Source organism: Lepisosteus oculatus, chromosome 19, assembly GCF_040954835.1.
Source record: "Lepisosteus oculatus isolate fLepOcu1 chromosome 19, fLepOcu1.hap2, whole genome shotgun sequence".
In the NCBI taxonomy this organism is placed as follows: domain Eukaryota; kingdom Metazoa; phylum Chordata; class Actinopteri; order Semionotiformes; family Lepisosteidae; genus Lepisosteus; species Lepisosteus oculatus.
This window is the reverse complement of record NC_090714.1, coordinates 2385563-2401015: the sequence shown is the minus strand read 5'-3', so window position 1 is coordinate 2401015 and position 15453 is coordinate 2385563. Positions and strand designations below refer to the sequence as shown.

The 15453-nt window shown below is 40.2% G+C and overlaps 1 protein-coding gene across 1 annotated transcript; it reads right to left on the bottom strand.

Moving 5' to 3' along the window:
- Positions 1-7009: 7009 nt before the first annotated feature.
- get4 (guided entry of tail-anchored proteins factor 4) lies at positions 7010-15453 on the bottom strand. The gene is made up of 9 exons (XM_006636967.3): positions 15261-15453; positions 12687-12765; positions 11832-11913; positions 10997-11146; positions 10207-10345; positions 9555-9695; positions 9109-9184; positions 8176-8248; positions 7010-7571 (listed from the first exon to the last, which is right to left on the bottom strand). The coding sequence occupies exons 1-9, from the start codon at positions 15401-15403 to the stop codon at positions 7486-7488; spliced, it is 969 nt and encodes a 322-aa protein (XP_006637030.2). The 5' UTR covers positions 15404-15453; the 3' UTR covers positions 7010-7485.

The following is a 15453-nucleotide window of genomic DNA, read 5'->3' as shown; positions in this document are numbered from 1 at the left end:
TGTCGTAACTAGAGGCCTTACACAATTTCCTGAGCAAAACATCTCTTCCCTACTCTCAAGGAAGGCTTGAGTTCTCTCTAGAGAGGTTTTTCCTTCTCTCTTCTCTCTCAATTTAAGAAAATAGGATGCATTTCTACATTTCAAAGCTGCTAAAGAAGCTGCCTTGAGGAATCGCTGAACCCAGTGCTGAGGACACACTCATTCTTCTCAGGTGTCAATACAATGGCTAATTGGCTGCACCTGGTCCAAGCATGGGGTTGTTTCAGGGTCAGTCCTCATGCAGTGAGAAAGCAAGGCAGCCACTTGGACACATAGTTCCACAGCATTGAGAGAGAACAGGATTTTAAAGGTTCTCTATAAGTGCAGGTAAAGGCTAAAACTGACTGGAAGACCATTTAAAAAATATTGTGTTAGTATTGCGATTGTGATGAATTTAACTAAAGGGTATAATTTCAACAATAAGAATACATTGTCAATTATGTCAGTTGTTTTTAGTTACCTGCATTTAAATGAATAATGAACCTTCCAAAGATTTGCAGAAATGATTTAATCAGTTTGATAGCATGAACATCAGTGAGTATTAATGAAATGACAGTAGAGAATCTGTTTAAACTAAGGCCTAACTTTTATCTTCTCTCAAACAAGTTTATCCACCTTGCTTGAAAAGTTAAAGAGCAGGACATGAGGAGACGTTTACAACACGTTTGTGGGGGAAACCATATTAGAGACTCATTTCAGTCAATTAAAGATGTTCATTTATACCAAAAAAAAAGTCTAACTTCTTTCAGTAAAACTATTTCAGGGAAAGCACCACACAAAGTTGGTTTTACAAACTTTGATATTTTTTCCACAGACATGAAATGTCTGCACTTTGAGAAGTTTGTTGAAGTAGTGGGCAGTAGCCACCAATGTATTTTTTTTTTCCGTACAGGCTTCATATTTAGAGATGGAACCCAAATCACATTTCTCAAGAGCTGTGAAAGGATCCATGGTCGATCTTTTAGAACTGTGGTGCGAATTGTCACCTGCCTGCATTCCTACATGTTTTAACCATTCCTGTTTTTCCTACCAGGTCAGTATTCCCATTCCCAGGCACAAAAGCCAGAGGTGACGAAACTGGGGCTCTCTGGGGTTATATAAGGGCTTTCATTTCTCATCCTGGGGCACTGGACACCTCCAGCTCTCACCTCCAGCCAGACTGCTGCTGAACTCTCATCCCAGCACCTTCATTGCTGCTCCGATCCGTTCAGACATAGAGCTTCTCGCCTGGATCACTGTCCTTCTCCCAGTTTTCCAGATTTCTGCCTCTCCAGTGCCCGTAAGTGGTGCTACTAAGGAATTTTAAATGTAAATACTTCAATCATGCTGAAGTATTGATCCTGTATTTAGGTTACAGAGACTGTCCAAACAGAGGATAAAGGCAGTGATTGACTATCTACGAGAGAGGACAAATGAGGAAAAAAAACAAAAAAACAAGTGAACTACAGGCCTGTGATGAGCTAAACATACTAAAACACATAAAATAGTCTATTGCCGCTGTCCTTGCATAAGTTGGGGAACATTCATTAATTGAGTATCATGGATATATTAGGGTATGTGATAAGGTTGTGTACTGTTAGGAATCTGCATCTGTGAGCTCTTGTGTTCACCCTAGGTTAGTGAGAAAACTGCCCAAAATGTACAGTACATGTTTCAATAAAGGAGAAACCATGTACAGAATAAACCTTTGTTAGTGATGAGGATAGCAGTGCTGACCCGGATTGATCAAAATTGTTTCCAGTTTGGGGTCCATAAATAGAAAGAAAAAAATGACATTGATTAAAGTAATACATACTAAAAAGTGACAAATTCTCCTCCCTCTGCCTGATGGGTTTTGTAGCTCCTGTTGCGATGGTTCACACTGTGTAACAGACTGATAAGACTGAGCCCTCAAGCCGGTGACGCCCCCACTCCCTCCCATCATACTCTGATCTCTCCTCACTTCTTCCTGTACCCACAATGACTGTACTCCACCACTACTACATACACAACCACTGAATGTAAGCCAAAATTGTAATGTAATATTTATCAATCACCATATTATTTTTGCACTGTTTTTGTCCTGTTGTATTCTTTTTTCTGTTTGCATATTTGCACAGTTATGTTATTACACTATTATTGTGTTACTATTGTCTTGTAATCTGTTCTATTTATAAACTGCACCCAAGTGACAAATGAGAAAGACTTTTCACTATACCATGCACCCGTGTAAGTATGATAAATAAAGTTGAATTGACAAGATCATGTTTGAGGTGAATTAACCTACAGCATTCAAGCTGGTATTCTCAAGTGTATTGCACTTTACTCCAAACGACTCAAATCGTTTAATTCTACACCAAAACACAAGCTTTCTACGACCAGCGATACCCCCTATAATGAGGGTAGATCAAGCTCGTCTTGTTGGACATCCGCATTCAAACGCTGGTCGAGATTGAAGACCGATTCAAGCGTCGTTACATTATAAGATGACAGTAGCTTTTCTATGCTTAACAGCTTAGAAATCCTAAAGAAATTGAGGAATCCTTCCTTTCATCCTCTGAGCTCGGGAACGGCAAATCAGAACATGCCCGACTCGATCAGTCAAGAGGAAAGCTACCAGAATTGCTTTCTTTACTGAAGGCGTTTTTAAAAAGAACCGCAGAGCCCACAAACTCCCCTGCTGCTGGATCTCTCAGGGAGTTAACTCTGGCTTCAATACACCGGGAGAGATTTCCGTGGTTAATTGGTCTCCCGTTTTCTCCTTATTCCTCATGCAATCGAGACCTCGATCTCACATGGTTTCCTAACGCAAACGGATGCATTGCTACTCGAACAACCCTATTTTATCCCGACCGATCCCGTTTGGCCAGTAAGACGCAGCCGAGGAAGAAAAAGAAACCTTCGGCTTTTCTCAGCGTCGCTGACACGGCAGCAGCCGAGAAAGGGAACCTATGACCTTACCGAGCCTAGACGCAGACTGCTAGTGCACGGCGTGATCTGCTCATTTATAGTCCTTCAGGAATGCCCGTCACCTGACTGCAGTTAGATTGCCACACGAGTCATTTCCCACTGCTATCCACGTGAAATCCCGGGCTGACGAACCAACTGCTGAGCAGTTAATGATTTAATTGTCTACAAATTTAAATATTATCGAATAAAATAATAATAATAATAATAATCATAATCATAATAATAATAATAATAATAATAATAATAATAATATATGTATTATTATATTTATTATAATAATTATTATTACTATTATAAATGTAATAATAATAATAATAATAATAATAATAATAATAATTATTATTATTATTATTATTATTATTATTATAGCATTTCCACACAATGAATGTGTATAGAATGTGTATTTCTACTCTTTTAAATTATTTTTCCTTCTTTCTGCCGAAAAAAATACACGGTTTCAAATTTAAAAGGGGCAAATAACGGAAGTAGCAGAATTACACCACCCCATTCCAGTCCCCCCTGGGGAGACCTCACAGGCCTGGAGGTGGACTGGACTGCCAGACGTTCTGGTTCTGCGGGAGCAGCTTGGACTTCTCTCTGCTTGGGCTGGATGGAGAGCCCCCCGACAGCGCAGCTGGGCCCAGCACACACCAGAGCTGGTCTCACTCAACCTCGGCAACCTTCCAGTGGGGTCTGAAGACCAAGAGGTCCCCCTGAGCCTGGTGCTGGACCCCTCCCAGTAAAGCACTCGACTCTGCTAAATCAAGCTGGAGATTTCTTTCTTGCTATAAGGAAAGGAGGACATCAATGTTTTCTTTTGATCCTAAATGCATGAAAATACCGCCAGGTGTGCAAAACTATGAGATGTCTTTTTGAGGTTGTTAGGATTCAACATTTTGAAATCTTTGTATGCACATTTTTAAATAAATGGATAGTATAAATAAATGGTGCAGTGGTTAGCATTACTGTCCCCCACTGGGGTTCAATTACTGAGGCCCTGGGTTCAATTCTGGACATGGGGTGCTGTCTGTGTGGAGTTTATATTTTCTCCCTGTGTTCACATGAGTTTCCTCCAGGTGCTTTAGTGCTTCAGAAAATGGATGGATGTAATGAAATGATAATCCTCAGAAAAGTCACATTTCCATCTTTATTTTCCTTTTCTAAGGCTCTCAATTTTGCAGCACGTGTATAAAACATAAGCACGAAAAAAATCTTTTGACAGTTTAGACAAAATAGGAGTTTAATAGAATATTAAACAACAAAAAAAATGGATTTAAACGTAAGCCAGTTATAAATATGAACACTGCTTTTGAAAACATATAAAAGATTTCCTGTCACCTGTTCACGCCACACACTGGTTGGTATTACAGCAGATTAAAAAATAATTTAAGCCTAGTCCATGTTCAAAAATACGATGGTCTGCTTTACAGAGTAAGTTCATTAACTAGTGTTTAAGAAAAAAGAACAATTCCTCTTGGAAAAACCAAAAAAGTATATATTGTTTAATCACGGTGTCTTCTGAAAGCAAAAAAATAGCTGCAAGGTGTAGGGCCAAATAAAGATCATATTCAGGGAAAACTGAAACAGAACTTAAGTCTGACATTCTACAGTACACACTCACAGGGTATGTATTTGATTCTCTTAAAGATCAGCAGGAAAAGCTATGGCTGAAGCCACCAGACAACAGGTGATGCGGAGTATCGATGTCTCATAGCAGTCAGACACTTGACTGTATTGCTCATCACACATGCACTGGCACATGTATCTTCGAAACTACTGCATGATGACATGATGATTCGCAAATATGACACTGGATAAGGAAGCACACAAAACAGACAATTATTTGAAATCTCTCCATAAGGTACGTATTTCACTTTTTGGGGGTACAGCATTAAACTGGAGTACGTCCTGTTTAGAAAACAATGTTCCAACTGGCTAGAAGATGGCTTGACACTATCAAAAAAGGAGCACACTATCAGACAGGAGTAGCCCAGTTATCCTTTAAAATGGTCAAACACTCTATCTTAACGCCTACGCAGCAGTAAAAGAAATATTTGATTTGACACCAATTATTGGAGCGTATGTCACTGGCACCTTGGGGGAGGCGAGAGGGTGAAACGAAATAGTTTATTGTTTGTTTCCAGTGACTAGAATGCGATGTAGTGTTTTCAATAGTTGAAAAAAAAAAAGTTTGCCGTCCTTAAATGCAAACATGTAGTAACAGCCTGTCAAGGCTCGACGTCAGTGATACTGTCACAGTAAGAATGGGAGATTCTTCAGCTCAGGGCTCCCTGCAGAGGACAGTGCTGTCGGCAGGGCCAGAGCCGATTTCGTGTTCTAGACATTGTGAACGCTTGGTCGCAGACATGGCTCAAAAAGGGCCACCTTTTCAACAAAAATGGTCATTAAACTCATCGCAACGCGTAGATTTGGGAACAGATTATTTTCGGGATCATTTTTAAACAACTCTGGTGTGTCTTTTGGCAGGCTTGGGTGTTTTAAGTCAATATAACACTGCGATCAGAAAGGGGCCTTCGATTTTTCCAACACCACACAGGATATTAGAACATTCAACATTGAATGCAACTTGTGTTTGATGCATTGCAACTCTATGACATACTTAAACTTACTGTACAACTCCTCAAACTCAGGTTCCATTAAAAAATAAAGCTTTCAAATGATTTCTTCTCAAAAGGAATGCCAGTAAGATACTTGATCTAAAGAAAAATCAATAATCCAAATGACCCTAACCAATTTCAATTAATTTGCAAGGAAGTTAGAAAGTCATTAGTAGGATCCTGCACATACTGTTAGTCACTCAAATGTGTTCAAAACGCTGTACAGATATCCTAGATACCTGTATCTTTATGATTTATTATGCTTTTCAATAATGTTACACATTTAAACTTCTATTTGTAGTTAAAGGAGGCTTTTCTCATATGGTTTTAAAACTGATGTCAAGTGTGACATAATGGAGTCATGAACAGAACTGTCCAGTTAATAAAATGTATTTTCTTTATAATCTTTCAAGATGTCAGCTTTCAGTGATTGGATGCCATGCATGACAAATCAAAATAATGCGTGTAATGGAGTTTTCTAATAATTTTACCAGTGTGAAAATCCTGGCCCCAGTGCTTTTATACAAATAGATTTTAGAGTAGTATATGCACACATTAACAGTGAAAAGGAAAATATACCTTTGATTTCAAACCAAAAGTTTTGGCAGTATTTTACACCTAACATATACAGTATAAGGCTACCACATCTTATAGACTAAAAAGTACTGCCAGTTTTGTAGCCTACATGAATGAATTATACATGTGAATTATCATTCAGGTGTCAGAGATCAGCATGTAAAATGAAAGTGCAGAAACGTGTTGGATAAAGAAACATCACTGCTAAGCAACGTCATTGATGAATGTGAACTAAATAGTTTTTCTTTGTCACTGGGGCCCTGATCAACAAAGCTGCTTGCTCAGAGCACAGGTGGAGGACAACGACCCAGGCACTGCCAGCTCAAGCCTGGGTGAACTCACAAGCCTTCTGTGGCACAGTAGGTATGGGTCAGAGTGGATGTTAGCTGGGGCTGGAGAGGGCCATGTCAGCTTCCAGCAACACAGCCACCTCAGTGTCTACAAGAGACGTGCCTCCAGTCGGGAGGATGTACAGTGTACAGTGTAATACCGGAGCAGCGCAGAATTACAGCCACAATTCCGACTACGAACTGGCTGGGTTTAGAAAAAAACAGACGGCATTTCCAAATTAAAGGAGCAGGACGAATGATTTATCTGTTGAAAACACAGACCTTTTCCTCACATCACGAGGACAGTGATTTTAAAAGAACAGTTATAAATAAAGACAAATCAGTATTGAAATTTCTGCTGTGCTGTCAGAATTTTTCAAAACCTCATTTCACTGGATCATCTACCAGAACAAACGTACTCAAAAAGATATATTTTTTTAAAGTAACCAAACATCTAGCAGTGCCACTAAGTTCAAGATAATTGTACTTTCACCACAATCACACCCAAACTCTTTATTGCAACAGAATAGTTTTTGCAAAACAAAGGCCGACTTCACAATCAGCCTGTGGATCTATGGGATTCCAAAAACATTTAAGCTTTTTCATATGAGCAAACCCCAACTGTAGATCAGTCCTAAAATAGAACTGCAGAAACGTCAGGTCTGTATGTGTACAGGTGTTCTCTTCCACACGCAAAATAACATAAACCGACAATTTTTTTTTTCCAGATTGTGAAGGGAGACCCACCACCAACATCTCCCCCCGATGATTTTTTATTTATGCAGTTTTCCTCTCATGTCAGGTGTCCAAGTCCCAGATACACTAACTGCCAGTCATTCAAGCCCACAAGCTAAAAAAACAAAAACACCAGTCCTTTCTTCCAGATGCAGTGAAGCCAGCCTGGAATGGCCTTGTTTTTATTAGAGTAACCTGTCTGATCCATGCAGCCTTAACCCCTCCAGCACAGCCCTGCTTTAGTCCAGCTCAATAGGGCTGCTGTCCTCCTGGGCTTCATCCCCTTCCTCCTCTCCAGCCCCCATCAAGCTGTTGAGCAGGTTACCTGGAAGAAGGGAAATGGAAGAATTTGAGGTCAATACTCAAGACTTTCAGTCAGTCGCACAATGTATTTCATTTCTGACTTCATACACTCTCTATCGGCTGTCATATCTGGGACCCTCAGTGTTTATTTATTAAGTGTCCACCCTGATTGATCAGCTGTAATCAATCATTAATTAGTCATCGTCGCTAAAGGGAAAACAAACGTGAGAATCTTAAACTTAAACTAATAAAAAATGACTAAAGCGTGCTAATATCAATGGCTCTGCACAAAGAATGACAACTGTATAACTGCCTTTTCTTTGAAAGTTAACATTTGGATCTGTTGTCCCTTTTTTTCTTCATCATACTGTAACCTAAAAGGACTATTCAAGCTGTCATGTGAAAAACTGAAACCAAACAATAATTTTATGACAAAGGAAACTAACACAAGCACATAATGTTACAGTACCAGTAATGAGATTCTTTTTTTTGATTATATGGATTATTTGCACATGCAATATACAAACTGTTTTATAAAGTTTGAGAAAATGAACAAAGTTAAATGTTTCCTCACCACCTCTACCTAGCGCATCCCCAAATCCCATTCTACAGAGGGACTCCCTTACCTAACAATCCACCATATGATGACGACTGCTTGGGAGGAACTCCGAAGAAGAGCTGTCCTATTCGGTCAAGATACTGTAATAAAGGCAAGGAATTCAAAAACAAAATAAAGTTATTCAGTTGTCAAAAACAGCATGTTATTAATTGGAACTGCTGTTTTGCCCAGTTACAGCGTGATATGGATTGTAAAATGCTTCCCACTGATGTTTGATGCCAAAGATGGCTGTTCAAGTCAACACAAAATCCAGGGATAAAGACAATTAAACTGATTTAATTCCTTGACTGTGCAGGAATGGCAAGCAGTCATTCCATTCTGGTTCAATACTGTGAGCAAAGACAGAGAAATGTAAAACTCACTGTGGAAATCGACCAGATTTTAAAGCAAGTACCGGGTGGCAGTGAATCCTTAAGAAACATCATTTAAATGAGCTTTTATATGTGAGAAAATAAAAAAAGTATATTATATATTACGTTATAGACTTCTGTAGATTTATTTCAAAACAGCACTGTACTTTGCTTGTAGATGTTTGTCTTGTAAAAAGTTTAGAATTAGTATTTCATGGATGTATATGCCACACAAGCGATTACAACCCAACTGGTACCTGAAGTTATATTTATATTATTATTTTGAATTGTGCCATAAGCAGTCTTTTTATTTACATTTTTATACAAAATAGTATAAAGATCACCCTCTTACATACTGTATATAAGGTTTGCTAATTTACTTTTCTAACCTGTTTATCTTAAATGTGAGTGTTTAGCAATTTAGAATATCCTTCACCTTTTTTATTCTAATAGCATACCATTCAGTTGTCTCATTAGGCATCATGTAATAATGATATATACTGCATAAATCATAACAATGGTGATTTTAAATAACTGAAAGCAATATACATGTTTTTCAGGAATCATAGCCAAAAAATCCAGTGCCATACCTCATTGTACATAGGATCCCTTTTCAATGATGGCTGATACTGTTCACATAACACTGTAAAAACGGTTAGCTTACCCCTGGAACAGAGACAGAACACAAGCTTTTTCAATGTAAATGATATCAAATCAATCTTCATACACTACAATTCTACAACCGACTTTCACCCCCAGTGAGAATCAGCATTCACTGTGAGACAATATGCCATAAGTTTAGGGTCTTTTATGTTCAGATGCAAGACTGATGTGCTGCAGTGACCGCTCTGAAAACAGTTGATTCTTAACAGAGAAGACAACGAAAGCAAACTGCAAACCCAAACAGCTCTTCCAAAATTCGCCGCTGCTTCTGTAGGGGGATTCATATCTGGCATACAGTATAAGAAGCAGATTACATTAGTGGTCTCATGTTTTATATTATTGTAAAAGAGGGCTCATGTCAGAGTGGACTTACCCATCCACTGCGAGTAACAGGAACCAGATGAAATTTAACAAGGGCTGTACAAAGGGAGGGCCCCTCTCTATTGAAGGGTGTTTCTGTGTGTATGTGGTGAAGACCACTGAGGCGCTGCTTTTATTTTTTAAACACAAAAACCTGGGGGGTACAAAAAAACAGAACATTCACTTCTATAGCAGTGTAATAAGAGCAAACAGCCATTTTTGTAAAGGTAAAGATGTTCTTTAGCATGTTCCATATCTAAGCTCTGCATGGTACTACCAAAATGTCAGATTCCCACTCTATACCCACTTTAAATTTACTGCCAACAAAGTACCTGCTTTATTTTATTTGACTTTTTCCCATTTAGCTTTTCGCATTTCATTACATGTAAAAAATACTTAAGATTGACGCAGGTGTATAAAACCTCCAGTAAATACTGTCGGATATCTTACTGAACAAAGTATCTCCTGCTTGACACTGTGCTACCAATGCAATTCGAGACTTAAGCCATTCCTCTGAATTACTGATAAGACCCTAATCCACGGTGAAGGCAGGCCTGAGGAGAAAGCAGTTTCCCACTTCGGGTTCAGAAGTCAATTAAACCCGACGGATCTCCAGTCCTGACGCCACGGCGGCGCGGATGACGGGGCTCGGGGGAGGAGCTCACTGTAAGACGGCCTGGGCCACGAACATGTCCACCTCGCTGCGATACCCCCGCGACGCCGAGTACTCCACCAGCATCTTGGCACAGCCCTCGCCGTCAGAGGAGTGCAGGAAGTGGTAGCGGGATTCGCTGTAGTTTTGTTCTGCGCAGAAAAACAAAACGCATAAACCCCAAGACTGGTATTTATATCGTACGGTAGCTGCCGGTTGGGAATGCCGATTCAGACGGAACAATTAAGAAATGGGGGAAAAAAGCAACGACAGAGACCGTACGTGTTCTGGGTGGCTTGCGAAGCCACTGTGAAGAAAAATGACAGTGTTATTTCTTTAATGCTGTAACACCTGATAATGCCATTTAGATCATTGTGATCAAGCTGTGGTTGGGTCGTGATGCAATATCCTTTTTAAATATTGGCCTCTGAAATTTCAGTTAGAAATGGAAATAAATACCATCTTTAACTGGTATTTCTTTCAAAGAAAGGACTGCAAAGTAATGAAGCTGTGAATGAGGTCTAGGCAAAATGCAATCACAAATGGATTCTTTATGACCTTTAAATAATTTTCAAAGAATTCTGACAATAGCAGCAGTACAGTGAATTCCACTTAAGACATGACCTGCATACATGATCATTTGGGTAGTGAATTCAGAAAAGTATTATTGTACATGTTATGCAAAACCTTCTTCAATAAAGTGCTTTCTGGCTGCTATAAAGCCTGTGCCTTTACAGCCTACTGAAATCTGGAAGAGGATGTCTCTGTCAGAAGCCGGCGTCCGGGCTGTGTCTTGGCACTACCTTTCCACAGCGTGACAGCGAGCAGCTGGTGCAGCCTGGGGTGCCCCAGCTTGCCAGACCCGCCGCTGGACCACTTCAGGGCTCTGGACACGAACGCCACTCGCTCTGGGGAGTTCGGGTCCATCAGGCTGAACAGCTTCGCCAAGTGCTCTGCAAAGCCAACACAATGTTATGCCAGTGTCCGGCGGGGAAACCGCTACATCCTGAAACTCATTTTTGTAATTATTATATTGCATTGCTATGATTGGGAAAAATTAGCTGCTGACCCTGTCAGCTCATTGTGTCGGTCTACATTCCTCGCAGGCTCACGCAGTATGAGAATAATGAAGACTACAGTCAGGCCATTCTGTACCTTTGCCACACAGCCCTCCTGGCTTCAACCTTTATTGCCTCTCTGGTTAATTCTTGCCACACTGAAAACGTGGCTGGCTGGTACTCTTAAACCAAGCTTTCATCCTTCCTGACCAATCAGGTATGCAAGACTGTGCAAATCAGAGTCTAATTTAGTCAGAACATGGGGGTTAACAACCCTACTCTAGGTTTACCAACACCTCTTAGAGCAACAACAAAGTTTTCCTCAGCAGTCTCCCACCACAGTGCCTGCTTGTCCCCAGAGGTCTGACCAGATCCGGCTACTGTGTGGCAACAGTACTGTCAGACAGTTATACAGACAGTGAAGACCATGTTAACTGTTCATCAGGGGAAAAAACGTCAAGATGCCAGTGAAAGTCTTACACTGATAATAAACAAATATGTTCTATGCTTGAATACAAAACATACTGGGATTCTTAATTTCAGATAATTTAAGAAGTCAGACAGAACTAGCTCCACTCACCTAAAATTTCATCTGCTACCTTTGTGTCTGATTTTTCCAGTGATTCCAACACCAGCATTGAGAGGTCTGCTGCGCTGTTTTGCTGTGGATGGAAATAAAGAAATACAACTGCATGATCTTCCTGGAAATCTGCTACCCCCGCAGCTCCAGAACACAATGAAAAATTACAACTGGTTGGAGGATCCTCTGCAGCAGTGAGCCATTTTATTCCGAGGAGCCTGGGACCACGCAGATGGTATAAACTGCTCATATTTGCACCTGCACTGCGGCCAAACTCAGTTCCTTCAGAATGGCATGAAGCAGTAACCCACTGTTTTACCATCTCCTATCTTCCCACTCGTTGACACAAATTCAGCTATCATAAGAGACTTTGCATCAAAATAATTACTTTAAATTCCACAATTTACATGCATAGAGGTTAAAAACACATTTCTTTTGGAAAATGCTACCCTTATTAGGTCACTGTTAAATCATTTCCAAGACTTGGAACAATTTCAATTTACAGCTCATCTGGGATCAAGTGCCCTTCAGTCCTCTAGGGGCTGGATTTATGTTGAGACTCCTCAGTTAAAGACACTGGGACAAAATTTAAGACCCACCCTGCAAAACTAGAAAGCACTGCCCTGTAAGGACCAATTTTAAGGGACATTAGAGCTGACTTTACCCTCAATTTCCAACAATCCCCAACCTCTTCTTCAGTCTGTCATCCAAGGGTCAATACAGAGCCCCGTAAAACAACACTGATCAAGAACCAATGACAGTGTAGCTTGGCACCTTGGGAAGCAGCAGGTGGACAGAATACTACAGGAGGTAAAGCAATGAACAAGAACTGAGCAAACCTCTGTAGCTAAGTACCTGGTTATAACTGAAGAAGAGCAAGGCTCCTGAATACATTAGCTCTCTCGCTTCTGCATGTTTGCCTTGTGACATATACCTGCATGGAGGAAAAATAAAATGAGTGTATCAGAAATATTTACATGATGCCAATCACCATAATTTAGTCTTAAATGTACAATTTATGTAAACGGACAACATTTGTCAACATTTAGTCAGTTGCTCATTACTATGACACTGTTATCGTATATTGGACAGAGTCCTCCAGTGCCCAAGCCCAGGGCTCTGCCCTCCAGAGTTTTAAGTAACAACCAGAGAAGCATTCGTTCATGAAGCTTGAGGATGTGGAGTACGCCAGTCCTGTCATTATGTTCTCCATTTTTTAGCCTAGCCCAACCTGTAGAGAGTTTAGTAGATTGTGTACATTACAGATTTTTTTAATTGCTCTTCTTCCCCACACTCTGCAATGACTTAATGTGCAGAATACAAATACTACATTGCTCCGATTACAATTTGGACCAAAAACTAAAAGCAGACAGATAAGGACACATTAGGCAAAAAGATTAACTCCTAGAAAACATTTCTGTGAGTGCTAGTCTGTTAAACAATTACCACTAACCTTAATCTAAAACCATAATGCAATCTGAATTGATGGAAAATGATGTTAATTATGCTGTCCTTCTGCCCGTTATTGTAGACGAGCACATTTTTTTGGTCTGATCTTAACCTACATAATCGAGCAGATGTATACTTTTGCATTTGTTGGAGAACTTCCAGAACGACGAACATCAGTAATTATGACAGGAATTCACCATTAGACTAGGTTACCTAAGGCAGTCAAGATTCACAGACCACCTGTTCAAAACCACACAAAACCACCAAACACACGCACCAGCAGGAGGTGAATCTCACAGCTTCTGTAGGATAAAGATTCACATTAATTGCCAACTCTGTCAGCCAAACTAGTGAAAATACGAAGGACGTCCTAATCAGCAGGGTTAAAATTAAGTTTCCAATTAGCGTGACAAATATTGAGTCCAATATTCTTGAGCACTTATTCTTAGGCAACCAACATTGAAATCATCATACAGACTGCATGGCTGTATTAAAAAAAAACAACAACAGCCATTTTACTAATATATAGCAAAATACTATTACTATAGTAGAGTAGAGGAGTTCCCTGCTATATGTACATGTACATTGGAATTCTTAATCATGCTGATCTCTATAGTAAACTACTGTTATATATATAAAGGTGTACAATGAAAAAAGCCCCTTTCCTTTCACAGAATAGATATCATAGCAGTCTAATGAACTGTCAGGATGCACCTTACAATGGTCTCCAACCCTGGTCCCGTAGAGCCCCAAACCAGCAGATTTTATAGGTTATCAATTTCTAAAGGCTTGGAGCAATTTCTATGTGATCAGATAAGCAAGTGATTTGATTCACAATGCAATTTAAAGATCATCTGGGACCAGACTCTTAGAGTGCCCTTCACCCCTTGATGACCAGAGATCTCTTTATTTATCGAAAGTGATTAGTTGCTTAGCTGATCAATAACTTGCAGGCACCCTAAGTGGACTGAGACTCTGCACCCTGGCTGGGCACCCCTGATCCACAGCATTGCAGTAGGATACAGTTACATAATTATTCAGGCTTGCTAATCCAGCCCTTTGCAGCGTTACAACAACAAGCCTTTCGGTTTTAACGTTCTGTTTGACAAAAGTCACAAACCTGGATCCTTAATTTTCTGCTAAATATCTTATCTTTGCAACTATAACTTTTTTTTGTTGCCTAGATGCCTTATTCCCCTGGTATATTGTAGGCCCGTTTTTAGTAACCGCACACAGGTGACTCGTTGGTGCCCGCAGTAATCTAGGATGAGCACTCAGAAAAGGGGGCTCTGTTTTCGGTGTTTTAATGTGTCAGAAGAATCAGTTACACTGAATACATCAATACTCCCTGTATTAGACCGAGCACAACGGGATTACAGTGTTGCTTCTGCATCGCAATCTGCAGCTTGTCAGCATACGGTTTTTCTTTTAGTTTTGCCCGCTGATCTTAATATTTATAGATCTATTCTCCTCCGTTTTCCTCGTTTATTATTTTTTATGTCTTTTGCGGTTTACTTTGCTGCTGGGGGGTCTTTATCTCTCTCTGCTGGAGACTTGTGTGTCGGTCGCAATTCCGAGATCACTACACAACCGACCAAACCACAAGGTTCAAAACGAAGGAAACAACAACAATAGCGTGCCTGCGATTTAAAAATATAATTTGTGACTGCGGGATGATAATACAAAATAGTAGCGTTGACTTAAAAAAAAAAGCCCTTTCCCTTCCTTAATGTTAGTCTGCAAAACCAACCTAGATGACAGCTATCAGTTGATGAACATGAGTCTCGCCCAATCAGAGATCAGAACCGACCTCAAGAACCGGATCCGCACCCACGACTAACCAATCACACGGGGAGGTAGGAGGAGCATAAAGGGGATTGTTAGGTTGAAAGAAAGATCTGGAAACCAAGGCCTTCAACGCTTGTCTGTATTGTATTTTACAACACTTTTTTATTTTTTGTGCACATGGCTGACACTTACCTAAAGAATAAAGTACGATACATTTGATGGGCTTCATAGTAATCCCCCTTTTCCACACTGGCCCGAAGTTTGCCTTCTACCCTCTGTACACCTCCTCGGTTTCGGGCACTTGAGCATTTCACAGCCTCCTGCTCAGACATCATTGTCGGTTCCCAGTCGGTTGGGCTGATCGCAGCAGCAACAAAAAAGAAAA